This window comes from Mustela lutreola, chromosome 4 (genome assembly GCF_030435805.1).
Source record: "Mustela lutreola isolate mMusLut2 chromosome 4, mMusLut2.pri, whole genome shotgun sequence".
In the NCBI taxonomy this organism is placed as follows: domain Eukaryota; kingdom Metazoa; phylum Chordata; class Mammalia; order Carnivora; family Mustelidae; genus Mustela; species Mustela lutreola.
The window spans coordinates 112671377-112685824 of NC_081293.1; the positions used below are offsets into that span (position 1 = coordinate 112671377).

The window sequence follows — 14448 nt, forward strand, 5'->3', positions numbered from 1 at the left end:
GAACACAAACTTTACTTGAAAGATGAGACCTAAAGCTTCATACTCCGAATTCTTTACTAAAACAAGATGTTTTTTCGTGCCCGTACAAAAGAACAAAATAGGGATAGGACGATCCATAAAGAAAAAAAGAAAGGCTCTCACAAATGGATTCCCTAAAGCAATGAATCAGGACCTTGTTCTCTTTTGTGGGGACGGTAAAAGTTGGGGACCCAGTGAGATCGTCGGCACAGGCTCACGAACACACAGAATGCAGGTCTCACGACTGCAAGTAGAGGCACGTCCACCCCTGTGACCCTACCTAAACATTTGACGGTCCCGATGGCGTGCGCGGAAGCGGCCCGAGGTTTGTTGGTGACCAGAGCCAGCTCTCCGAAGTACTGACCCCGAGAACAGCGAGCAATTTCCACGGCACCATTCTCTTCCACTTCTGACTTACCCTGACAAGGGAAGGAAGAGAGTGAGCCGTGACTCAGCTCATGAAATCTCCGTTAATCGTAGGGTGAGCATCAGAAAGGAAACCTGGTGCTCTGTGGCTAACATGGCTTTTTAGGACTTGCCAACACTCACCTTCCTTTTCATAGTGATTTTCACTTCGCCAGACTCCACGATGAAAAAAGAATCCGCCAAATCTCCCTGTAAGAAGGAAACAAAAACAGAGTGGGGGAAATGCAGATTTCGATGCCAGCAATCCTGTTGGCCTCTTGCAGCCCTGAGATCGACCCAGCTCCATGGTACAGACGGTCTGCCGGGACAGTGAGGGGCCAGAGGAACAGACCATCTCACTGTCTACATTGAGAGGCCATGATCAGCAATTCTAAAGTAACAAGCTCACCTTCAGTTTAGAATGTACAATATAATGATTTGGTATTGTTCAGTTATTTATTTCATGTAAAACTATTTCAAATAATAAACTCTTCCCCATGGCACTTCTGGCTAAAGCTAGCCAAGGAGACATGGCAAATACAGAGGTGAGAATTAAGCCCCAACGGCCGCCTGGATGACAATGTCTACAGTCCCAGATAGCAATGCCATGTCCCAGCACGTCCTGCTCTGCAGGCCAATCCTGTGCTTCCCAAGAAGCGCTCAGATGCGCACCCTGTGTCATACTCTGATGAGAAGCATCAGCATGGGACCCAGAGAGGAGAAACACTCAAGGAGGAGAAAACAACCGGACATATTGGGAGGCAGCCCACGTGGGCCCTGATGTTGTTACTGATGCTCTATCCTACCCTGGGGCCTCAAAAAGGCTTCTGAAAGTGTTGCCATTTCCAACCACACCCCTGCTTTCTCTACTTTTCCTTTTTGGGTGAACTCTGCCCTGATTTTCAGTGATGCCTCCCGAAGGAAGTAGTGTAGTATAGATGACAGCAAATACTGACTTTTCTGAGCCTCCAAAGTGATTCTAGAGAAACTTGGGAATTTCAAAACTCTTTACATACATTTCAAGAAACAATTCATAGAAACACATACAATTGTACATGCAATTCAAGAAACACTGTCAGATTACATCACAAAAATGTGGAGTCTAGATTTATGTAACATATTTATAAATGCTTCAGAGATAATCCCTAAAAATACCTTCAATAAACCCTAAGTATAATATATCTATAATCCTCTCTTACTTTGTATCATAGGAGCGTCCTATTACATTTTCAAGTGTTTAAAATCATAATACATCTGTTGACTGCTATGTTATTGCTTTTTCAGATTTTGTTTTTAAATAACCTCTAAGCCCAATGTAGGGCTAGAACTCATAACCCTGAGATCAAGAGTCACATGTTCCACTGACCAAGTGAACTGGTGCCTGATAATTTTGTTTTCAAAACATGCTCTAAAGGCACAAAGAAGTAACAACACAGAGCTGGTGGGCTGTGCCAGTGTTGGATCATAGGGGTGATGGTGTGAAGTGTAGGGACACCAGAGGCACCGGGAGAAGGTTGGGGGAAGGGCACGGGACCTCTGTATGATCACTGCAACTTACCATGAATCTGTAATTATTTCAAAATAAAAGGCTAAAAAAAATCATGTCAAAAGTGCTCTGTGCTTGGTTATTTTTCAACTTCCATAGGAGAACCTTGGTCTTGTCCTCTAATTTGACTCCACCTCCTTCCAACCCCTGACTATAATCGGTGTGTGCATGCATGTGGACAGGAGAGACTGATTTACTTGTGTATTTGCCTCCTAACACAATTATTCGTGCCTCAAGCTCATAGACCTTGCGTCTCATTCCACATATCCTAAAAGACAATACTTAAATGTGATACAAAAATTAAAGAACCTTAAAATCTGTTGAAATCGTTCACGTAGTGCTTAGAACTGTAGCTAAGAAATATGGGCACTATCATCAGTCTGCTTTATCTGTGAACCCTGACTGTCTTCATAAATCCTACTTCTCGGCAGCTCTGTCGTAATGAAGGTGTGTATTCCTACCTGATCCAACTGGGATCTCGGAGAAGCATTAGGGGTGAAATGGCACGTCAGCCCCCATTTGGTGCCCGGAAGCTGATACAGAACACGGTACAGCGTGTTCCCTTCTTGATTAACTTTATCAGGGAGCATCCCCAGGAGGCTTCATCTTGAACTGATCATGCAAAACTCTGCGGGAACTCCCGGTGTGCTTTCTGGGTGCATGTTATCACAAGGAATGTGCTGACCTGTTTTTTCTGATTATTAACAACAACTTACCATAGATATGTTTGAATTTCATGTCATGTACAAATAGACAATTATCCAGAAATCCATCTGATGATTTAATCCATATTCATCAGGAGTTAATTATATAAATAAAAATATTCAAATAACTTAATGGCTGTAAATTAAACCACTTTCAACAGGTCTTTTGGTGGAAGTGATATTCATTTAATCCACCACTATATGCTGATTATAGACACATATGAAAAATTCATCAAGATCGGCCTTGTGAAAGAGGCTTTTGGAATAAAACCCTAAGCGGAATTACCTAAAAAGCACTATACCTGAGCAATAATCTGTTCTCCGTCGTTGTATACTTTGGTGCCTATCACATCTACCACTTTCAGGCGTTCAGAAACCTTCAATGGAAAAAACACATGATTAAATGGACTAAATTAAACAGACTAAACTTCTATTTCAGAACGTTAAAATCGGTAGTCTCGAGGCCAAATAGAACAGGTTTGTCAGTGTATGTGTTGTATTAACTGCCAGCATTTTTTAAAAAATAGGTTTCTCAGGAAAATCTGAATTCTCAGCTTCTCTTGAAAAATCAGGGGACTCAGAAATACCCAGGCCACATTGATGGCGCGTGGCCAACAATGGGCTGTGGTTCAGCAACGTTCTGGAGCTGGAGCCCGAGCCCAGCTTCCGTCCCACTCTGGCTTCCTCTGCTCCTGTGCCTTACCTGCCTAACTCTGAAGGCATGTGGATTTCCAGCCCCTAATCTTTCATTTTTAAAAGAGATGCCACGAGACACAATCAGTGTGCCTCTTATGCATTCTGTAACGTGGCCAAAAACTTTACCAGGCATGTACCAACAACCCAACAGAGGGAAATTTCAGGAGATGCATCAGTGCTAATTCCAAGGCTCGTGGCCGGGACGCAGGAAGGCGGGGAAGGCACGGCAGAAGGAGATCGGGAACACGCTAGGTTCGAGACGTCGAGTAGACCCGTGAGCACTAATGTCAATTATGCAGTTGGATAAACGCGTTGGCCATTCGACAGAGGGACCTTGCCCGGCGATGGCCATTTTAGGAGATAATGTATAAGCAGTGTTTAAAGCCAGGGCATTTGACAAGTTCGCCAGGTGAGTAAGCGTAGCCTAAAAACAGAAGAGACCCTGGAAGGCCAATCTGAAGAAGAAAGGGGAAGGGGGGCAAACAGCAAGGTTGACTGGGAAGGAAAAGACTCCTTCGAGAAGCTCTCCCTGTGAAGGCGTAACTAGCGCCCCTGCCCACATTTCTGCCATTACTTCAAGTTTGCTTTTCCTTTTTCTAAGTTTTTATTTAAATCCCAGTCAGTTAACATACAGTCTTATATTAGTTTTCAGGTGGTCGATATAGGGATTCGACCCCAGTGCTCCCTGTAGGTGCCCTCCTTCATCCCCATCTCCCCCCGCCCGGTGACCATCAGTGTGTTCTCTCGAGTTGAGTTTGTTTCTTGGTTTGCCTCTATCTTCCCTGGGCTCATCTGTTTTGCTTCTTCAATTACACATGAGTAAAATCAAAGGTTCCGTCTTTCTCTGACTTATTTCACTCAGCATTATACTCCCCAGCTCCACCCATGTCATAAATGGCAAGATTTCATTCTTTTTTATGGTTGAGTAATATTCCATTGTGTGTATGTTTACATGCGCACATATACCACCTCTTCTTTATCCATTCAACAGTCGATGGGCACATGGGCTGTTCCCATAATTTGGTTATGATAAATAATGCTGCTATAAACATTGTGACATGCGTATCCCTTTGAATTAGTATGTTTGTATTCTTTTGGTAAATACCTCTGAAGTCTTCTTTTAGATAAAGATCACATATAAATCTGTTCTAGACACTCACATGAGTCTGTTACTTGTAAAACAAAGCAAAACAAAACATCTGCAGCTACGGGTAGTATAAGAAATACTATGTTAGACAAACACCATCGTTTAATCTTTTCAAATAAAAATATTCAAAGAAACTTTCCTACAGAACTAAATGTTCCACACAAAACAAACTTTTAAAGCAAAATAAAACAAAAGCATAAACATGTACTTACTTCCAATGATTTAAGGAATGGCAGTGACTCGATAAAGCTTTCATACATTTTTCTCTTTTTGGCATTATTTTTTACAATTATTCTCCTGAAGGTTACCCTGTCCTAAAGGCAAAATAGCAGATACAAAGACAGTTAAGAGGCAGATTTTATTAGGAAAAAAAGTTTGAAGAGATAGTCTCATTTTAGTCCCAATAAAAAACAAACAATAACTGAAGATTCTCAAATAAACGGTTAATGTTATTATATTTTTTCAGATTGTTTAATTTCTTCAGGCATAAAATATAGACCCATATAAAAGATTACTTTCCTTTTTCTGAAAAAGGAAAGTTTCCTTTTATTCAGAACAGAACTGGCCAACATGTAATGGTAATAAATCCACAAGGTGGTGCTACTGCACCATTAGAAAAAAAGGCACCTGCTCTGTCTTTGTTTTCCTCCAGCTTTACTGACATAGAACTGATCTGTAACATTGTGTAAGAGTTCAAGGTATTCAACCCTTTGCTTTGATACACTTATATATTATGAAATGATTACCACAATAGGGCTGGTTAATACTGGTATTACCTCACATAATTACCCTTTCTTTATTGTAATGAGAACATCTGAGACTCCCTTTGCAACTTTCAAAGGTACAATACAGTGTTAACCATAATTACCATGCTGTTCATTCAATCCCCAGAACTCATTCACCTTGTAACTGGAAGTTTCCAACCTTTGACCACCATCTCCCCATCTCCTCCACCCTCAGCCCCATGAAGCAACCTCAGCACTCATCGTCTCTGAGTTCAAACAGAAGAACACAAGTTCTCTACTGTGGATGACAGCCCTTGGATGTCCAAAATCAAGCCGTGGAACATGACCACCCCCCTTTTTTTTAAAGCTGACTTATAATGGACCTATAATATTAAATTAATTTAGAATGTACAATATAATGATTTGATACTCACATATATTGAGAAATGATCACAATAAGTCTGGTTAACATCATCACCATACATAGTTACAAATTCCCTTTTCTAGCGGTGAGAACTTTTAAGATCTATACTCTTAGCAACAGATATAGCCTGCAGACTGCAGTGGCCATGGTGGACAGGACATTCCCAGGTCTTATTTATTTTATAATTCTGACCTCCTTCACCCATGACCAGCATTTTTATAAAAAATAACGTATAGAAAATCTCAGCATGCACACCTTATAGTTAAGTGTTGTTTAGTTATTTAATTTAATTCAGTTCTATACAAAGACATACATAAGTAAATACAGTAATATACTGGTAAATATACTGGTTGTGATCTTTCTGAATGGAAATCTTCATGTGGGCTGTAGAAAAAAAATGCATGAAAACACTATTAGAAATTTTTTTTTTAAGATTTTTTATTTATTTATTTGACAGAGATCACAAGTAGGCAGAAAGGCAGGCAGAGAGACAGGAAGGGAAGCAGGCTCCCCGCCAAGGAGAGAGCCGGATGTGGGGCTCGATCCCAGGACCCCGAGATCATGACCTGAGCTGAAGGCAGCTGCTTAACCTACTGAGCCACCTAGGCGCCCCACGTTATTAGAAATTTTTTTAATCATAAAGCAATTATGAGATCTTGAAAAAATTATGTATGCTAGGTTGTCACATCCACATAATGTCAGAGTTTTTCTTTTTTAAAAAATGTGCACAGAGAACTACAACTTTCTTGAATATCAGAGTCAAATGCCAGTGTTTACCATTCTCAGGGTTCTCAAACTTTCCTCTGTTTATACTACTTAACCTCAAAGATACAGAATTCAATTAGGAAACTAGGAAAAATTTTAAAGATAACAGCTCAAAAAATTGTTTTCCTACAAACTTTATTTTGAAAAACTCCCTACAAAACATTATTTATAATGGTTCTTAGTCAAGAGCCCCCAGAATTATGTTGGTTTGTCACACACACACCAATATACAATTATACCATTTTAATATCCTGTAAAACTGCGATATGTTCATTAATTATTAAATTACTATGCTGACACAGTGAGGATGAATTTAACCGAATTGGCAGGATGGAGGAAAACACCATTGTGGATGTAAGTCTCCAGGAAAGGAAATATCCTGTTCCACAATTTAGTTTATTATAATTTGACAAGGGCAATAATTTGGAGTTGTAATCCTAATCAACTTTTTTAAAATAGAAAAATGTGCAAGATAATTACTAAAACTATTGAAATAATTTCCAAGCTCGGGTCTGCATCAGAATCACTGCGGTATGAAGACTTGAATGACTCGAACAACGTCTGCGTGTAGGGCTCACTAACCTATAGGTCATAAAAGCTACCCCAAGTGATTCTGATACATAATCAGGTTTGGGAACCAGCTGCAACCCCCTTTTATGGACAGAGTTTATTGCAAAACAGAGCAGATGAGAAATAGTTTAGGGATTAAAAATTAACCACAATGAGGTATTTGGTCCCATGAAAATTTTGTTAGTGGCCCACTTCTTCACACCCACTGTGACATATAATTAAAATCCACAAAGTCCCATTTCAAATGTTTTCATCCTAGTCACTTCAATAATCGCCTTCCTGAATCACTGGCAGGGTCACGTGTGTCAGTTAATCCCCTAGGGCTCACAGTGACCAAGTACTATTTACAAACTTAGGCTAGTCTAACTAAGGGCTTTTCTCTCAGGATCTGCTTATGTTTCTACCTGCATTTATAGGGCAGAGCTCCAATCTGCGGGTCTTAAAGGAAAACATCTTTCCTACTCAACTCTTCCTGAAAAGTTCAGTAAGTGGCTCTTAAAAAACGTATTTGAAGGATTAAGTGACAGGCTAATTCTAATTTTTAGAAAAGTTCCTGCACTTAGGCACATATCCTAAGGTAATCATCATAAACTGCCCACCTGAATAACGTGGAGAGATAAGTAAAATCTCTGAAAATGCTTAATCCTTCTTGACGGCTTAAGTATCGTACACACTGGGAATGCTGGGCCTTGGTACCCAGCTTAAGGTTTCTACCGGGGCTGCAAATTAGGAGGACTCGGAGGGGCCAGCCCGCTACGAGTGATGTTGCTCCAAGGGTGTGCAGGGGGCTTCCAGACCCTCTGAATCTGGCCGGCAACCTCAACCCAAGGACTGAACCTTCAGCAGATACCTTCCTTAACAGGTGATGGCCGACTCTAGATGGAGCCAACCACTCTGATACCTGGCAAACATGTCCTATGGACCTAGCCTGGTCCAGTTTGTGGTTTCTACTTTGCTGGCTTTGGGTGCTCAAATCAAAATGAGTCAGAGAGACTCATCACAGCAACAGTAACCGCCTAATTCTAATAAGAAGAAACGCAGAGTATGTATGGTTTCTCTGAGCAAGAGATTTTTTATCAGCTGACTCGACTTCAGAGTTCAAGGGCTGAGTCCACACGGAGTGACAGGTTACTTCTGCAAAGCTACAGATGGTTCTTGGACCCAGACTGCAAAGAGACCTTCTATGCTCTCAACCTCTTCTCCTTCCACAAAATGATTATTGAGGGAACTAATCTAATAAAATAAAATACACACTCGAAACCAGAGAGTGGGCCATTTTCAACAATTTGAAAGGAAATACAAGCATTGCAAACATGCCCTAAAAATCAGCATTGCTTGAAGTGTGCTCTGGGCACAGCGACACCGGGGTCTCCTGGGAGCTCATGAGAAATGCAGGAGGACCACAGGCCTCATCGCAGATCCTGTGAATCAGGAGCTGCAAACTATGCTCCCACGTGACCCGTAAGTAGCTCGGAGTCTGAGAAGCTCCAGCTTAAAGACAGGCTTCCAGAACAGGCCAGTCTGAACCCTGGTACTGGGTATGGAAAGGATCCTCCTCCCACCTCTCCCAAAGGTCTTTTTCTTCTTTCCTCCCAAAGGTCTTTAAACCAACTTTTAAGTCTTGTAGAAATACCACCATTAACAAACTTATTTTAAAAGCCCAGCTCCCACCCCTGCAGTCTGATTATACTGGTCTCGGTGGATCCTCAGCAAGAGGATTTTTTTTTTCTTAAATATCCCCTCCCCTTGCCCTGCATGCCTTCAAGTAATTCTGATGTGCATTTGGGTGAGAAACGTGGGCTTCCAGAATTTGGATGCCACCCAGCTGCTTTTCAATGCAAACTTGTTCCAATTTATTTTTTTTTAAGATTTTATTTATTTGACAGACAGAGATCACAAGTGGGTAGAGAGGCAGTCAAAGAGAGAGAGAGGAGGAAGCAGGCTCCCTGCTGAGCAGAGAGCCCAATGTGGGGCTCGATCCCAGGATCCTGGGATCATGACCTGCCCCTGAGCCGAAGGCAGAGGCTTTAACCCACTGAGCCACCCAGGTGCCCGAAACTTGTTCCAATTTTAAAGCATGTCCAGGGAACCTTCTTACAGGGGCTTCTCAAACTCCAGCATGCGTCCGAGTCTCGTGGTGGGCTTGCTCAAGCACAGATCACCGCATCCCACTTCCAGAGCCTCTGATTCACAAACCTGAATCAGTAAGGGGGAGGGGCCCAGAACAAGCATTTCTAGCAAAGTGCCCCAGTGATACAGATGCTCCCTGTCAGGGGACCACACCTGGGGAAGTGCAGATCCAACCAAACCACAAGAAAGCTACCTGACAAAACAGCCCCAGAGGCCTTGCTCACTGGTCTGGGTGGCTGGTTTCTAAGGGTGGGTAAAAGAGCAGCAGTTCGGATCTGGCCCAGTAGGTTAAGCTCCTGACTTCACTGGGAAAAGAACATGAAGATTTCACCCAGCACTGAGAAGTACAGCATCCAGTAGGTGCTTAATAAATACCCTCAAAATGACCGATGAGGATCACAAAGACATCCACCTTTTAGAACCAGAAGACTCTACCTGCCCGGCTTCTGTCATAATGATTTCACAAGTAACACTCAGGTCAAATACAGGTTCCACTCACCAAACCCCACAGAGCACCAGGAGAGGTAGCAGTGATTGTGGCCGCTCTGGGCGTATTGTACATTAAGGCCAGTTCACCGAAGCTCCCGCGGTTGTCGTAGTTGCCCACACACCTTCCGACACCGTCGCATTTCACGTAGATGTCAAATGTGCCTCTGTTGGCAGATGAAAAACAAGAGGTAAAAGTAACTCAAGTCAAATCTCCTGAAAATCATCATTTCAGAGAAGAGCCATGTTCGACGAAATCTCCTTTCCAGATTCCCTTTCTCTTCTGACCGGACATGTGCCTGCCAGGGAAAAATGAGACCAAATAAAAGTTTATAATAATAAGTGATAAAAAATAAGAGCCAACTGTACAGAATAGGCACAGACATTCTTCTGAAAAAGCCGACTGCAGTATCTCCGAGCGTTACAAACGTCAAGGATACGTCAGGAGTTTTGTGTCTAAAGAGAACATGTATTACTTTTGTAATCAGAAGAAAATAACATTTTTTTTTTTTTAAAGAACACAGCTCTAACAATTTGGTCGGTCCTACTGTACAGCAAATACAAGGCTCTTGTATCATTTAAGGAAGGGGCCAGCGAAGCACGGCCCAGGGACCCACAGTCTGCCTTCCGCAGTAAAAGTTTTCCTAGGACACAAACACATGGGTTCGCCTGCGCCTTCCTGACAGCTGATCTGCACGCGCAGAGCTGAGTGGCTGGGACCCCAGGGCCTCAAAGCCTGAAGAGTGTACTCTGGCCCTTTACACATCATCTGGGGTTTTACCGCAGACTGACCCCTAAGCCAAAGCAAAAAGTGGTAGAAATTCAGACTCAATATCTGATCCTGGTCTTTCTGTAGGTCTTTTTATTCTGTGCTTATCTTTTATTTGGGTTCGTCTTCCAGGCAGGCAGCACTCCGTGTGCCCAGCACTGTCCTCCATGTATCACGGACCCTGTGTCTATGGCACTAATTTCTTCCTTGGACAACTGTCTTCCCACACACTGCGCTTTGCCAGAGTACATGGCTTTGAGGCTTGCTGAAACACCTGAGAGGACAACCAGCAGAAATTCTTTGGCTTTATTCTGTGGGCTAAGCCTCTAACAAAGACAAAAAAGGGAGAGCTTTTAAGATTAGGAAAGGATTATGAGTGGTAAAGATACAACAAAAGCAAAAAGCACAAGGTACTACACAAACATTAACGAGGAGGAGAATAACGAGTCTGATGTTCGCGGTTAGAAAGGCTTTTCAAGGACACCTTCTAGAAGCGGTTTCATGACTATTTTTCAAGTATAGACTAATTCTTCTAGTAACACTATTTACACTTTGGCACTAAAACCATTTTATGCATTTTCTACTTTGAACAGAATAAACTACGTGACAAACGTGCTGATGAGAAGTAAAATGAGCCCTGAGGCCAGCTGCCAGCTCACCATCTAACGCCCCTACCACCTTCTCACACACATTTCTTCCTTGATAATGTGAGGCGTCGGGCAGAGCAGAGCCACAGGAAGACCACAAACGAGGACCAACGGACCCGGATGCTGGGCTGGCGGACCTTCACCGATTCCTGTCACTTCTGCATGCCTGGGACCTTTCGCCTGTCAAATGGGTGATGAGGATCTAACTGACCAGGGAAACGTGAGGGAGTTCTTGTCGTATTTGGGTTTCCCATCTATACCCCCAAAGTTAAATACAGCGTAACAGCTGAGTGAACTTGAGGCGCATCACTGATGAAAGCTGTTAAGGATACAAAAATCAAGAATTTAAATTTACCTATGGAATAACTGGGTGTGTTCTAAAATCAGAGAGCTCACCCCAGCCCTTGCCAATGGTTCTCCAGGTCACCACGGCATCCAGAGGAGGGAAAGGAGGAATTGGTGAGAACCTGCCTGCGGAGGGCGTGCATCACTGCTGAGGTCAGGGACATGCCAAGCCCAGAGCCAAGTCAAGACACAGGCTGCGCAGGCGGGGTGGGATTTTCCGCAAGGCTCTGCACTGAGCACAACTCAGTCCGGAGAAGCAATGCCCCCAATGAATTCGGCCACGCTGGGAGAGGACGTGCGTGGCCCCCAGACCAGGAGGGGCCGGGGATGCCGACACTTCAGCACCACTTTACCAGGGTGGAGAAACATAGCCTCTGTTCAGACCGCTCCCCCCTCATAGTTTAGGGCTCCTATCTAACGACCGCTTGAAGCATGCTGTTCTTTAGCAAAGTAAAGCACAACTTTCCAAAATTACATTTTCAATATGAATGCCGGTCTCCCCCATTTAATATGATAATCTCTCTGCACTTTTTTTTTTTTTTTAAAGATTTTATTCATTTGAGAAAGAGAATGAGAGATAGAGCATGAGAAGGGGGAGGGTCAGAGAGAGAAGCAGATTCCCCATGGAGTTGGGAGCCTGATGTGGGACTTGATTCTGGGATTCTGGGATCATGACCTGAGCTGAAATGCAGTCGCTCAACCAACTGAGCCACCCAGATGCCCTTCTCTGCAATGTTTTAAAATAACTTTTCGACAAGGTTTTTAATGCTCAAGAATGCATACACAATTTCTGGAAAGAACATAAACTACCCTCTCCACCATGTGCATGTTTTACTTTATTGTTAATAAAAAAAGAACAGATTGAATTATGTGACTCAGCACCCCAGATGTTGTCCCTTCTAAGTGTAACAGGCCTCCTCTCAAGACAAAGTTAATAAACGAGGCGGCTCACAGTAAATGCCTGAGATTTATAGATTTAACTGACCCAAATCACCCGTTCTTCTATGAACGAGGCCTTTTTTTGTGATCTAATGTAGCTGTACCACACTCATTCACAGCAGGCTTCCAAGAATAAAGAATAAAGAGGTAATAGCAACTATGAAATATTAATTTGCCAGTCGTTACTAGAACCACTGAGGTTTTATACGGAAGGTTCATTACATTTCAGCAGGGAGGTTACACAAAACTTACCTATCGATCACGTAGAAGTTGTCACCATCATCTCCTTGATCAATTACATGCTCCCCTTCTTTGACCAGTTTTTCAAACATGGCGTCTAATACTTGAGACATCTGCTCCTATTTTTTCAAAAGAAAAGATACAATTCTTACGTTTGTCTACAGTATGTTCACTTAACTAACCATAATCAGCTTTATATTTCTGTGACCCAGCTCGAAGACACAGAAATATCACCACTGCCATGAAATCTTGTCAAAAACACACACACACACAGCACAGTTGTTCGTTCCACCTAACAAATGAGATGACTATACATTGCCTTCCTTTCATATTCGGTACCTCAATGAAATTATAATTAGCTTATTTCAGAATATTTCAGTGCAACAACCACCACTTTGATATATTGAAAAATGAACCTGCGAACCACAACGTATAAATGAAATAGAATCTTGGCAATTAAAATGACCAGGTTCACAAAGAATGACTGCAAATGTCTTTTAAAGATTATCTGTTCTTAAAACTTCCTTATGTTTAGTCATCACTAGAATTTATGTAGAGATTACCTAAACACTTAGTGAATTCAAATTCTGACTCCAATCCTGTTTGGTTTAGCACTAAAAACAAAACAACAGAACTGAAAAACAAGATGAAAGGCAAACCCCAAAATGACAACGGGAGATTTGTGATCATGGTTCCTCATCCCGCTAGTTCTCTTCAAGAAGCAACCATTTACCTCCCTAGGGCAGATTTATTAAAACGAAAGTCAGAAGCGTCAAACCTATTCTTCAACAACTACTTATACTACATAAAATTTTTATTCTGCTCAAGTGTGACTGACAAGGCTTAAGGGTAAACCAGCTAGCGAGGATAAACTAAAAGGTGAAGAAACCTTTCCTTAGAACAAATACAGGAACCATTCAAAGACACCCCCACCCCCCGAGACAAAAGAGCTCAATGTTTCTCAAACTGGGTTTTGTGGAACCCAGGGATTTTGTGGAGGTGCCGCAGTAATTGATTTTGTAAACTGTTGATTTAAATGCCTCCTTAAAGTGACACTAATGTCACTTTATATTGACACTAAATATTGACATTAAATGCTCAGATGAATTTTATATACATGATTTTTTTTTTGTGAGGTTAAGTTTCTCATAAAATCAACCACGGTTAAGTGAACAATTCAGTGGCCACAAAGTTGTGCAACCACCACTTCTTAGTTTCTAAACATCTTCATCACTCCAAAAAGTAGGCCTGTGCCCACTATGCTGTCACTTTGCTCTTCTGCGCCCCCTGGCAACACCCACTGTTTTCTGTCTCTATGATCCCCCTAATCTGGTATTTCCTACAATGCAATCATACAGTGTGACCTTTTCCTTCTGCCTTATTTCACTCAGCATAAGGTTTTCAAGGTTCATCCTTGTTCTGGATAATCCTATTTTATTCCTTTTTATAGATGAATAGTATTCTGCTGTAAATATACCACACTTCGTTTACCCATTCACCTGCCAATGGACACTTGGATTGACAAGGCTTAAGGGTAAACCAGCTAGTGAGGATAAACTAAAAGGTGAAGAAACCTTTCCTTAGAACAAATACAGGAACCATTCAAAGACCCCCGCCCCCACCCACTGTGAATAGTGCGGCTATGGAACAGTCATATTCAAGGATTTGTCTGAATATTTACATCCATTCTTCTGGGTTATACTGAGGAGTGGAACTACCGAGTCCTATGGTAATTCTAGGTTTAACCTTTTGAGCAACTGCCAAACCATATTCCACAGTCTGTAAACCATTTTCTCTCCCACCCGCAATAAAGTTCTAACTTCTCCACATCCTCGCCAACTTGTTATTTTCCCTTCTTAAAAAAATGGTCTATAGACACACACCTAGGAGCA

The 14448-nt window shown here is 42.2% G+C and overlaps 1 protein-coding gene across 2 annotated transcripts in view; it reads right to left on the reverse strand.

Moving 5' to 3' along the window:
* PRKAR2B (protein kinase cAMP-dependent type II regulatory subunit beta) overlaps window positions 1-14448 on the reverse strand; it is a 90761-nt gene that overhangs the window by 3744 nt on the left and 72569 nt on the right. For both annotated transcript variants that reach the window (XM_059170827.1, XM_059170829.1), the window contains exons 5-10: window positions 12569-12675; window positions 9630-9783; window positions 4729-4830; window positions 2976-3050; window positions 568-633; window positions 299-437 (exon numbers count right to left, since the gene is read on the reverse strand). In XM_059170827.1, coding sequence (XP_059026810.1) covers window positions 299-437; window positions 568-633; window positions 2976-3050; window positions 4729-4830; window positions 9630-9783; window positions 12569-12675 — 643 coding nt within the window. The remainder of the gene's footprint in view (window positions 1-298; window positions 438-567; window positions 634-2975; window positions 3051-4728; window positions 4831-9629; window positions 9784-12568; window positions 12676-14448) is intronic.